Here is a 12,558-nt window from a genome sequence, read left to right as displayed (position 1 = left end):
TAGTAGAGTAAAAATGAAAGAAGCATGCTTAAATGTAGCAACATGGATGAATTCTAGAACTATGTTGATTGAAAAAAGCAAATCTCAGAAGAGTACATCCAGCATGATACCATTTTATAAAGTTCAAAAGCAATGGGCTCCCCTGGTGGCGCAGTGGTTGAGAGTCCGCCTGCCGATGCAGGGGACACGGGTTCGTGCCCCGGTCTGGGAGGATCCCACTTGCCGCGGAGCGGCTGGGCCTGTGAGCCATGGCCGCTGAGCCTGCGCGTCCGGAGCCTGTGTTCCGCAACGGGAGAGGCCACAACAGTGAGAAGCCCGCGTCCCGCAAAAAAAAAAAAAAAAGTTCAAAAGCAAGAAGAAATAAATAATATTGTTTAGGGACACAAACATGTTTTAAACTAAACAAAAATAACAAGACAATAAAGAAAGAAGTCCAGTGGTGGTTACCTCTTAGGGGAGGCAGAGGGATGAGCTTCAACTGTTCGTTCTAATGCTTCCTCTCTCAGATTAGTGGTAGGTTCATGAGTGTTTTTTTTATTATGCTTCATGACTTGTCTATTATATATATTATTTTGTATATATCAAATACTTCATAATAAAATATTGTCAGAGCCTATAGATTTTTATTTCATAATTCAGTTCTAGAGATCAACCCCAAAATAATGATGAAAAAATAAATACAGAAAAAGTTTATCCCAGTGGTGATATTTATTATAACCAAAAATTGAAAAAACCTAGATGTCCAACACTATTTTTTATATCCTGCTTTGTTCAAAAATGATTTAAGAAAGGCTTAAAGAATATATTCAGTGAGACAAAAGTAAAATAAAACTTGCTGAGAAATGAAAGTTAAAAGATGGAAGAAGGTTGGGACTTCCCTGGTGGTCCAGTGGTAAAGAATCCACCTTACAATGCAAGGGACGTGGGTTCAATCCCTGTTCAGGTAACTAAGATCCCACATGCCACAGGGCAACTAAGCCCATGTGCCACAACTACTGAGCTAGCGCGACTCAACTAGAGAGGCTGCGTGCCGCAAACTACAGAGCCCACGCACCCTGGAGCCTGTGTGTCACAACTAGAGAGAATCTGGTGCACAGGAACAAAGAGCCCGGGCGTCACAACAAAAGCTCCCACATGCCTCAACGAAGATCCCGCGTGCCAGAACTAAGACCCGATGCAGCCAAAGATAAATAAAATAAATAAATAAATAATAAATAAATCTTAAAAAAAAAGAGGTGGAAGAAGGTTGAGAGAAAGCCAGGAATAAGGTTATTATGAAAAATATGTCATAAATTCCTGTTTTTATTAGAGGGGGGCCACAAACTTGACTCTAAGCTTTTAGTAACCAGGATAAAAAAGGAAACATGATTGTTGGTGCCTTTAAGATAAGAAAACAAATCAACTGTTTTGATTGAGACCAGAGAGAAGTTTCTCCCCAGATTAACTGTGTGAGCAAGTTATTTAACTTCTCTCTGCTTTTGTGTCCATGTCTATAAAATAAAACAACAACAATAATAATACCTGTTATATAACATTGTGAGGATTACATCAGGTAAGTTCCTAGGACAGCACCTGGCAAGTTAGTAAGCACTCAAATATGTTACTGATTAGCCATATTTAATGACATTCTCGGGAGTTCCCTGGTGGCCTAGTGGTTAGGATTCCGGGCTTTCACTGCTGTGGCCCGGGTTCAATCCCTGGTTGGGAAGCTGAGATCCCACAAGCCTCAGGTGAGGCCAAAAAAAAAAAAAAAAATGACATTCTCGAGCGTATTCTTACAGAAATCTATATCATGGAAGTAGGTATTAAGGGAGAAATGGAGAGGTAATCCTTGCCTCAGATAGGAAATCCTCTCAACAGTAGGACAGAGTGCTGTGAATTAATTTTCTGGTGTTCTGTCTCTGTTCACTGGCTACATATTTATTGAGCACCTCCTTTATGGAAGTTTTCTGTCTAGTAATATATGGCCAGATTACAGGACTTAAGTTGTTCTGCTTCAGCCACCTCTAAGTAGTTTAATCTTGAAATTATTCTGTTGTGAATAATAAATAAAATTTGTTGCATTCACTTTTTCTGCTCTTCAAATATGAAAGTAATATTCTGTAAACGGAGACTGGCCAAAAGCAATTATGAAAAGAAAAGTGAGACCTAGTATGTTGAATTTAATTAATACCTACTGAGAACAGAATAATCAGTTGAGGCACTTTCCTGAGAAGTGATATCATGGTGATAAGAATATTAATTGCTACATTTATTGGAATTCTAACTATGCGCCAAACTCTGTACTAATTTCTTTACATACATTATCCCATTTAATCCTTACAGCACTTTGAGGTTGTGAATATTATCTCCATTTTTTAGTGGGAAGATTTTGAAGCCTTAGAGGAAGTAAGTCACAGCAGCAAGTGTGGGTTCAAGCTGAAATTCAGACCCAGGCCTTGCTGATTCTAAAGCCTGTATTCTTAGTCATTTAAATATATTACCTTGTATGGAATGAAACCCAAACTTATCAAACCTTGAATCCCTTTGTTGCAGATTTAAAATATTTTTCTCCAACACCCTTAGTCAAATATACCCTGATTTTTAGTAGCCTGTATTAAGTTCATACATCAGTCTTGTTATCTTCCTAATTTTTACCATCAGACTGGAAAGTTAATCCTTTTCTGGTCTGCGTGATTGGTACTCATGTCTTTTAGTCACTTGGTTTGCTCTCCAGCATGAACTTTCTTAATTAAATGAGATAATCCTATATTACTGTACTAGATTGAAATTATGACTATACACAGCTGCCTGCTCTGTTTTCAACCCCAAGGCACTGACTCTCCTCTGCCTGTTTATCTTAATTTTTTATTAATTAATTAATTTATTATATTATTTTGGCTGCACTTCATTGCTGCGCGCAGGCTTTCTCTAGTTGCGGCAAGCAGGGGCTACTCTTTGTAGTGTTGTGCGGGCTTCTCATTGCGGTGGCTTCTCGTTTGTGGAGCATGGGCTCTAGCCACGCGGTCTTCAGTAGTTGCGGCCCGTGGGCTTAGTAGTTGGGGCATGCGAGCTCAGTAGTTGTAGCTCACGGGCTGTAGAGTGCAGGCTCAGTAGTTGTGGCACATGGGCTTAGTTGCTCCGCAGCGTGTGGGATCTTCCCAGACCAGGGATCGAACCTGTGTCCCCTGCATTGGCAGGCAGATTCTTAACCACTGCGCCACCAGGGAAGTCCCTTAAAAACCATTTTAAATGGAAAGAATCCTTGGATTTGAAGCAGAAGAGTCAAGCAGCTTAGTTTGGTAATCTATAACCTCATGGTCCCAGATGCTAATGGATTGTTTTGGTCCTTGCTCAGGGCACTGAACCATGTTGCCTTCATTCCAAATTGTAGGCCTTCTTCCTTAGCCAAAAGACAATCATATTAGGGTTGACAGTGAAGATGCATCTTATATTTAAAGATCAAGAAAATTCAGGCTCCAGGCAGTTTGACCTGGGGCTCTCTGATGTCCATTGCCAATTGTAGAAACAGATTTCATATTCAAACTGTGAAATGTATGTTATGCTCACTGGGTGGTTTGCAGTAGAGAACTTGCCTGTAATCATTTTTTCTCCTGCTGGCAAAACAGACAGTTTTTCTGAAACTCCTGGTAGTAGCAGCAGTGACATGGTTCAGATCTCAAAAGCCAAATACTGTCAGATTGAAAAACAGATATATTCAGCTCAGTGGCTTGAGATTACTATGCATTACTTGAATCGTACAGTTCAGAAGCTAGAAAAAGCCTATGAATAAAATTATCATTCTGAAATACTTGTAAAAGGGCAGGGTTTACTCTGAGGGATAGACAGAGTCTCCTGAAACATAATTTTGTGAAAGAGAATAAGGTTGACGTTTACATTTGTTGAAATATATTAACTTCAAAAGACTTTAATAAATCAAGACCCAGTTGCAGATACTGATTTCTTTTTCCTTTTACTATTTTTCTAATCTTATTTTGGCCTTTGTTTATAATACATGTTTTCTTCCCTTCCTGACTTCCCTTCTTCCTTAAATCATTTCATCTCTAGATGCTAATGGATATATAGACCATCTGTCCTTCCAAAAAGCTGTTCTTTCTCTCAACAAGGGGCAAGGGTGGGAACAAGAAGCCAGGAAAAATCTTACAGACAGTCTTTCGGCTCCTCTTCTCTGGCCCCTCTTTGCCTGCTCTGCAGCCCCCTGGGGAAACAACAGGGAGCCGACAGCTTACATCCATTTGAGAAAGTGGCAGTGGCACAGAAGAGAAAATGCTAAGTTGTTCATTTCTCTTCCTAGACTCAGAGAAACAATGCAAATGGTGAGTGGTGTGCTGGAATGCACATGTTCTGTGCCACAGGATCCAAAAGAATGGAATTTCTTTTTTTTTAATTTTATTGAAGTATAGTCAATTTACAATATTGTGTTCTTTTCAGGTGTACAGCACAGTGATTCAGTATTTTTACAGGTTATACTCCATTATAGGTTACTACGAGATGATGGGTATAATTCCCTGTCCTATACAGTATATCCTTATTGTTTATCTATTTTATACATAGTAGTTTGTATCTGTTAAGCCCATACTCCTAATTTGTCCCTCCCTCCTTTCCTCTCCCCTTTGGTAACCATAAGTTTGTTTTCTATATCTTTGAGTCTGTGTCTGTTCTGTATATATATTCATTTGTATCATTTTTAGATTCCACATGTAAGTGATATCATACAGTATTTGTCTTTCTCTGACTTACTTCACTAAATATAATGTTCTCTAGGTCTACCCACATTGCTGCAAATGACTATATTTCATTCTTATTTTTATGGCTGAGTAGTATTCCATTGCATATATGTACTACATCTTCTTAATCCAGTCATCTATTGATGGGCACATGAGTTGCTTCCATGTCTTGGTTATTGTAAATAGTGCTGGTATGAACATTGGGTTGCATGTATCTTTTGAATTAGCATTTTCATTTTTTCAAGATATATATCCAGGAGTGGAATTGATGGGTTATATGGTACTTCTATTTTTAGTTTTTTAAGGAACGTCCATGCTGTTTCCATAGTGGCTGCACCAATTTACATTTGCACCAACAGTAAAGGAGAAGGGTTCCCTTTTCTCCACACCTTCTCCACCACTTATTTGTAAATGTTTTGATGATAGCCAATCCGACAAGTGGGAAGTGATACCTCATTGTGGTTTCAATTTGTGCATTTCTCTTATAATTAGCGGTGTTGAGCATCTTTTCATGTGCCTGTTAGCCATCTGTATGTCTTCTTTGGAAAAATGTCTTTTCAGGTATTCTGCCCATTTTCTGATTGGGTTGTTTGGGTTTTTTTGATATTGACTTGTATGGACTGTTTGTACATTTTGGATATTAATCCCGTGTTGGTCTCGTCATTTACAAATACTTTAAGTTTAATTAGGTCTGTTGGTTTTTGGTTTTTGTGGGTTTTTTTCACCTTTGGCCTTAGGAGACTGATCCCAGAAAATATTGTTACAATTTATGTTAAACTGTGTTTTTTTCTGGGAGTTTTATGGTTTCAGGTCTTATGTTTAGGTCTTTAAACCATCTTGAGTTTATTTTTATGTATGGTATGAGGGAATGTTCTAGTCTCTTGTTCTCCATGTGTCTAGTTTTCCCAGCACCACTTATTGAAGAGATGGTCTTTTCTCTATTGTATGTTCCCGCCCCCTTTGTCATAGATTAGTTAACCACAGGTGTGTGGGTTTATTTCTGGGTTCTCTATTTTGTTCCATTCATCTTTACGTCTGTTTTCATGCCAGTATGCTGTTTGGATTACTGTAGCTTTGTAGTATAGTCTGAAGGAGCAATGAAAATTGTGGGTGGTGTCCTGGAACACACACATTCTGTGCCACAGGATCAAATAGAATGGAATTTCTTAATTGTCATTGAAGTGGAACTTAAGATGCTCAAGCAATATTTGGTAAATAAAATACAAGCCAATCATATGAATTGCCTCCAGATATACAATTAGGAACTTTCTACACTGTGATAATTTTGCAATAACCTATGTCTTTCCCCAAAGACCCTCTCATGACCTTGAGAATTACATTCATATGGTGCCACATGATGTCAAGCTATTGCCCTTGAAAATTTAGCCCTAATGCAGGTCCTTGAGAAACGACTATTAAAGCTCCCTAGCCTAGTAGGTCTTCATTGTTTCCCCAAATAAAATTACAGAGGAGGTAGTAAACTTTGAAGTGGGCTATACTGCATGGAGCTGAGTTTTATAGTTTTTAAGCCGTTTCAGGTTCCAACCACATCAAAATATTAATAATAATAATGATAGAAAAAGATAAGTCTGTGTTTTCAAAGAACATGAGTAAAAATGCTGATTTAAGCACTGGAATTGTTACTTGGGGATGTCCACTGGAAGTTCTTTACTGCCTTTGAAACATAGCAGAGGTGAGGTTTTATGCACCTGTGGAGAGCAGATGAATGCAGTCTTTCATAAACCTTGAGCACACTGCTGCTGCTGCCAACACTATGAAAAGAGACATTGCAACCTTGAATCTATCTTGTAGGATGCAGCTTAACTCATCTAGTTCAAATGTATGGGATTTCTCCACACCTGTGAAATCTCCCAGATAAAGGTAAAGTGAGCACCCTAAATTGTTGAAGCCTAGGACCATAGCTTTGCTTCGCTTGCTTTGAAGAAGCCCAACTTTGGACGGGGTATCACATTTCACTGCAAATCTGATTTAAACACTGCAGATAGTACTCCCATTTGTAAAAATTTTATCAGTCCTCCATTTTGTTTCAGGATGGTAAACTGAATCATAAATCAAACTTAAATCCTGAAAACTTTCAGTACTGTCAAAAATTAATCAGCTCTGTGGAAGTGATGGTATGACAAACATGAAATACTGAGTGGTTGAGTTACAAATGAGGCTTTCACTTAATATTGATGATGTTGATTTCTTTGGAAATAGTTTTGCTTCTCACTCAAATATGATTAAATCCCATTGCTTTATAAGTTTATCCAAAATAACATAATGCTATCCTATGGGATGAATATGTACTACTGCTTAAAAGGAGGAAATAGTATGATATTGAGATACAGTCTTTGGATCCAGATAGAGCTGCGTTTGACTCTGAGCTCTAACTTCATGTTCGCTCAGTTTTCTCATCTGTAAAATGGAGCTCATAATACCTATTCCACGAGGTTGTTACAGTGATTAAATGAAAGAATATATGGGTGAAGTACCTGGCTTGTAGTACATTTTCAGTAAGTGACTGCTGTTGTTAAAATGTAATTCTGTGTCTTGCTCACTGACATAAGTCTGACTGGTGAGGAGACAAATTAAGGTGTGTATCAACTTACCAAGCTAACCGAGGAAATAAAAAGAGAGAGGGGAATTCCCTGCCGGTCCAGTGGTTAGGACTCTGCACTTCCACTAAAGGGGGCATGGGTTTGATCCCTGGTTGGGGAATTAAGATTCTGCATGCTGCGTGGTGCAGCCAAAAAAAAAAAAAAATTGAGAGAGAATTTCATTCTTTACGTATTTCCTTATTTTGTGTCTTATGTGTAAATCTTATCTTGTTACTAGATGGTGAAGTTCCTAAGGACAGAAACCGAATCTTCTCCTTTCCCATACTCCACAATGACTAACACACTGCTAAATAACTAGTAGACATTCAGGAAATGTTTGTTGACATGACCTTACTTGGCCATGTCTTATGTCTATATATAACCCTCTTAGGAGAAGAGGATTATACCCTGCCACATAGGAATCTGAAAGTTTCCTGGTAACTGATATTTTCCAATAAAACCATGGGGAAATTTTACCGTCTTGAAATCATTTTGCTTTCTAATTGGTTTCTGGGCCTGTCTTTAGCCATTTTATTATTTATGCATTTATAAGTATCATTAACATTGCAGCTGGCATTGATATAACTTTCTTCTCTCCATTTTTATTTTATTTTATTTATTTTTAAATTTATTTTATTTATTTATTTTTGGCTGTGTTGGGTCTTTGTTGCTGCGCACAGGCTTCCTCTAGTTGCGGTGAGCTGGGGCTACCTTCGTTGCGGTGCATGGGCTTCTCATTGCGGTGGCTTCTCTTGTTGCAGAGCACAGGCTCTAGGCATCCGGGCTTCAGGAGTTGTGACTCGCGGGCTCTAGAGTGCAGGCTTAGTAGTTGTGGCGCACAGACTTAGTTGCTCTGCGGCATGTGGGATCTTCCCTGACCAGGGCTCGAACCTGTGTCCCCTGCATTGGCAGGCGGATTCTTAACCACTCTGCCACCAGGGAAGCCCCTTCTCTCCATTTGTAAATGAAAATCTTAGTTTTCTGATATTACTTAGATTAGCTGGAGGTCCTTTATACTTAACCTCTCCATCTGCATGTTTAAATACACTTCATGATTTTTTAGTAGCTTTATGATAAGTATGCATGTCTAATTGAGGCATCCTACACTCTATACATTTTTTTCAAGGTCTGTTGTTGTTCTAGCATTTGATTACCATTTTGGGGGAAATCTGAAGACACTACTCTTCTATGAAATGCTTAGAGGTCTGAATGTATAACAATATTAAGTACAGATCAAGGAACTGATATGACTTTTACATATGTATACTTGATCAAATTTGTAATAATTAGCTTTTAAGTTTTCTCTGAGTAGCAGGGACATGGATGATCCAGAGAGCACTTATTACTAATACTATTACTCATGAATTTGAATGGAGTTTTAACATTGTTTTTATTCCCAGAAGGAAGCTCCTCATCTAGAAAGTATATAAGATGTTATAGCAGCTCTTTTTTTTTTTTTTTTTTTTTTTTTTTTGCGGTACGCAGGCCTCTCACTGTTGTGGCCTCTCCCGTTGCGGAGCACAGGCTCCGGACGCGCAGGCCCAGCGACCATGGCTCATGGGCCCAGCCGCTCCGCGGCATGTGGGATCTTCCCGGACCGAGGCACGAACCTGTGTCCCCTGCAACGGCAGGCGGACTCCCAACCACTGTGCCACCAGGGAAGTCCCTATAGCAGCTCTTTTTATCCGTGAGGAAATTGAGGCTTAGAGTAGTTGGGTAACTTAGTGGCAGAACTGGAATAAGAACACAAATCCTTTGGACTTCCCTGGTGGCGCGGTGGTTAAGAATCTGCCTGCCAAGCAAGGGACAAGGGTTCAAGCCTTGGTCTGGGAAGATCCCACATGCCACAGAGCAACTAAGCCCACGCACCACAGCTACTGAGCCTGTGCTCTAGAGCCTGCAAGCCACAACTACTGAGCCCACGTGCCACAACTACTGAAGCCCACGCACCTAGAGCCCATGCTCCGCAACAAGAGAAGCCACTGCAATGAGAAGCCTGTGTACCTCAACAGAAGAGTAGTCCCCACTCGCTGCAACTAGAGAAAGCCCACACACATCAATGCAGACCCAACACAGCCAAAAATAAATAAATAAAATAGATACATTTTTAAAAAAAAAGAACAAAAATCTTGTTTCTGACTGATTTTTTTAAATCATGGTGAGAATTATAGTTCAAAATATGGTCCCAGCCATCACCTATTCTCTGCCATCCAACACAGTTGATCATTCCACATTCCATGTCAAAGTACTTTCCATTTGACCCCATGAACACTCTTTCTGTTCCCTTCCCAGTTTGAACGCCATGACCCTGTGGATGGGAGAATCACCGAGAGGCAGTTTGGCGGCATGCTGCTGGCCTACAGTGGGGTACAGTCCAAGAAGTTGACTGCCATGCAGAAGCAGCTCAAGAAGCACTTCAAAGAGGGAAAGGTAGGTATCTTTGCCTAGAGGAAGAAAAGGAACCATGGGAGCATATTGTTATTGCAAAGGCACTAACATAATGAGAGTGAAATAATGACTAATTATGACTGATTTCAATTTATCTCTGGTACCTGAAAAAAAAAAAAAAAGAGCAGTGAGTGAGGGAGAGGGGAGAGCCCCAAATGACCCCATGTTTTTTGTTCAGACCACGGGTGGCACCATGAACTGAGATTGCGAATTTAAAGAGACAGGCTGGTTTACAGAGGGAGATAAAGTGTTCACTTGTAGATATCTTGAGTTTAAGATGCCTGTGGACTATCCAAGCAGAGATGGTTAGCAGCCAACTGGATATTCAAATCTACTTTGGAGGACTGAGATAGATTTGGGAATCATCAACACACTATTGGAATTAAAACCACAAGAATGGATGAAGTTGCCCAAGGAGGATATTAAACAGAAAAGAACTATGAGCCAAGGGCAAGATCAAGTAGAACAGAAACATTTAAGGAGCTCCAGAATGAAATCTTGAGGAAATGGTTAGAGAAATACCTAGAGGAAGTAGTGAAATAAAAAGGAAGAAGAGTGTTCATGAACTAAGGGGTCTACAGTGTCATATGGAACCGAAAGGCTCCAGTAAAATGAGATGATAAATACCCATTGGTTTTGGTAAAATGGTGACCTTTGGGAGAGCTGTTTTATTACAGTGGTCCAATTGGAAGGCATATTAGAACAACAAGTAAGGAAGTAGAAAAGAAGGAAAGAGGAAGAATGGAGAGGAAGCTCTAGAAAGAAGAAATAGCATATGTTTAAAACTCTGAGGCAGTGTATTACTCTGCTTAGGTTGCTATAACAAAATACTACAGACTGGGTGGCTTAAACAACAGGACTTTCTTTTCTCACAGTTCTGGAGGCTAGAAGTCCATGATCAATGTGCCAGCAAACTGGGTTTCTAATGAGGGCTCTCTTCCTGTCCTATAGACAGCCACCTTCTTGCTATGTCCTCACATGATCTTAGTGTTTGTGCAGAGAGAGAAAGCATGCTCTCTAATGTGTCTTCTTATAAGGACACTAATCCTATAGGATCAGGGCCCCAGCCTTGTGACCTCATTTAACCTTAATTATTTTCTTAGAGACCCCATCTCCTAATATAGCCACAGTGGGGGTTAAGGCTTCAGTGTGTGAGTTTGGGGGGTGGGGGGGACACAAACATTCAGTCCATAACAAGGAGGAAAGATGAATCTGGCATGTATGAGGAACTAAAAGGGGACTATTGTGGTTAGAGCATACTAACAAAGAGGATAATTGTCTAAGGTGAGGTCTGAGAGGGAGATGGGGGGCAAGAACATGCAGGCCCTTGTAGGTGTGGAACAAGTTGGGATTCTATTCATAGTGCAAAGAGAAGCTATTAAAGGGTTGTGATCAGTGAAATGGCATGGTTGTGTGTATGTTTAAAGAGATGACTCTAGTTGCTTTATGAAGAACAGTTGGAAAGGAGCAAGCGTAGAAGCAAAAAGATTGAGAATAAGATTATTAGAGATTTCAGGAGATGATTGGGCCTTTTTTGAGCAGCATTGAGATTAGAGACCATGGATTTGTGATGACACTTGTCAACTCTGCTCTGTGACACCCTTCAGAGCTGTACCTTGTACAGGAAGAGGCAGATGGTAGAATTGAGTCAGCATATGGGGTTTTCCAGGGGGTGGGATGAACAAACTGAACCAGAAACTAGTAAAGAGGCCAGATCTCTTAAAGATCACACACACACACACACAGAGCAATGCAAGGGCTAGAACCCAGATCTCATTCTCAATTCAATACCCTTTCCACCTGACAACAGTTACCATTTGGCCATGACTGGGAAACTGAACTGGCACTAAACATGTTCCATGAGGGATTGCCAAGGTGTGGTAGACATGGAGCTAGAAGATGAGTTCAAGTCCTGCCTCAGAGATTTCTGTGGACATTGGACAAATCACTTAACATTCCTGGCCTCATGAATTGAAGAGCCTTATCCTAGATGCAGACTCTAAGCTTTAAAGACTCAGTAACTGAAAATAAGAAATAGGATTGCTAGTGCTTGTCTCAGTTTTCTTATTTATTAGTCTTCGTGCATGAAATCTTGCATGAATAGCATCGCCCCAAGTTGGTGGAAAACAATTCTTATCAGCTAGACTTTTTCCTCCTTGTCTTGGATGTTGAAAAGCTAAACGGACCTCTGAACAGGCTGTGGACTGCAACTGAGAACAGGCTGGATTCTGAGAAAAAGTGTCAGCTTCTCTGAGTTCAGTCCAGCCCAAGGTGTTCCCTTGGCTATGGAGGAAGAGTCATTAACAGAAAGTGACAGAGGACAATGCTTTTCTCCCAGAGAGAACTCCTACACTACCTAGTACCCAGCTCATATCTGTTGGAAATTGTAATTCAGAAAATTAATTGCAAATACAGGTGGATTTTATAGGGAACACTCCTTTCTTTTGACCAGACCTATTTTTAAAGTTTAGTCCAGGCATTGATTTGACCTTAAAATAATTATCTATCATGATAGGCTAATTCATGTTTTGTTGTGAATTTATATTTAAAAGCAATAAATTGGGTGTTGGAGACATCTCCCTTAAAGGAATAAAGTATTTTAGCTTTGGCAGGAGTTAATTTAAGACCTGAAGACCTTGCAAAAGAGCCCTGAAATGAAAGGACAGATTTTGTCAGATGATGAAAATCTGGGGTGCTAAATTATTTCTGGCCCATAATTTCTAGCCTGCCTTAGCAGGGAGATTGAGATTGATTGTACTCTCGTGTTGATTAAATAGTTTGTG

The 12,558-nt window shown here is 39.8% G+C and overlaps 1 protein-coding gene across 3 annotated transcripts in view; it reads left to right on the top strand.

Annotated features, from left to right (window-relative positions):
- The window catches only part of MICU1 (mitochondrial calcium uptake 1), a 200,659-nt gene that overhangs the window by 141,477 nt on the left and 46,624 nt on the right, over positions 1–12,558 (top strand). For all 3 annotated transcript variants that reach the window (XM_060127064.1, XM_060127063.1, XM_060127065.1), the window contains one exon: positions 9,620–9,757. In XM_060127064.1, coding sequence (XP_059983047.1) covers positions 9,620–9,757 — 138 coding nt within the window. The remainder of the gene's footprint in view (positions 1–9,619; positions 9,758–12,558) is intronic.

Source organism: Lagenorhynchus albirostris, chromosome 16 (assembly GCF_949774975.1).
Source record: "Lagenorhynchus albirostris chromosome 16, mLagAlb1.1, whole genome shotgun sequence".
NCBI classification, from domain to species: domain Eukaryota; kingdom Metazoa; phylum Chordata; class Mammalia; order Artiodactyla; family Delphinidae; genus Lagenorhynchus; species Lagenorhynchus albirostris.
The sequence above is the reverse complement of the archived record's forward strand: the minus strand, read 5'-3'. Positions and strand labels throughout refer to the sequence as shown.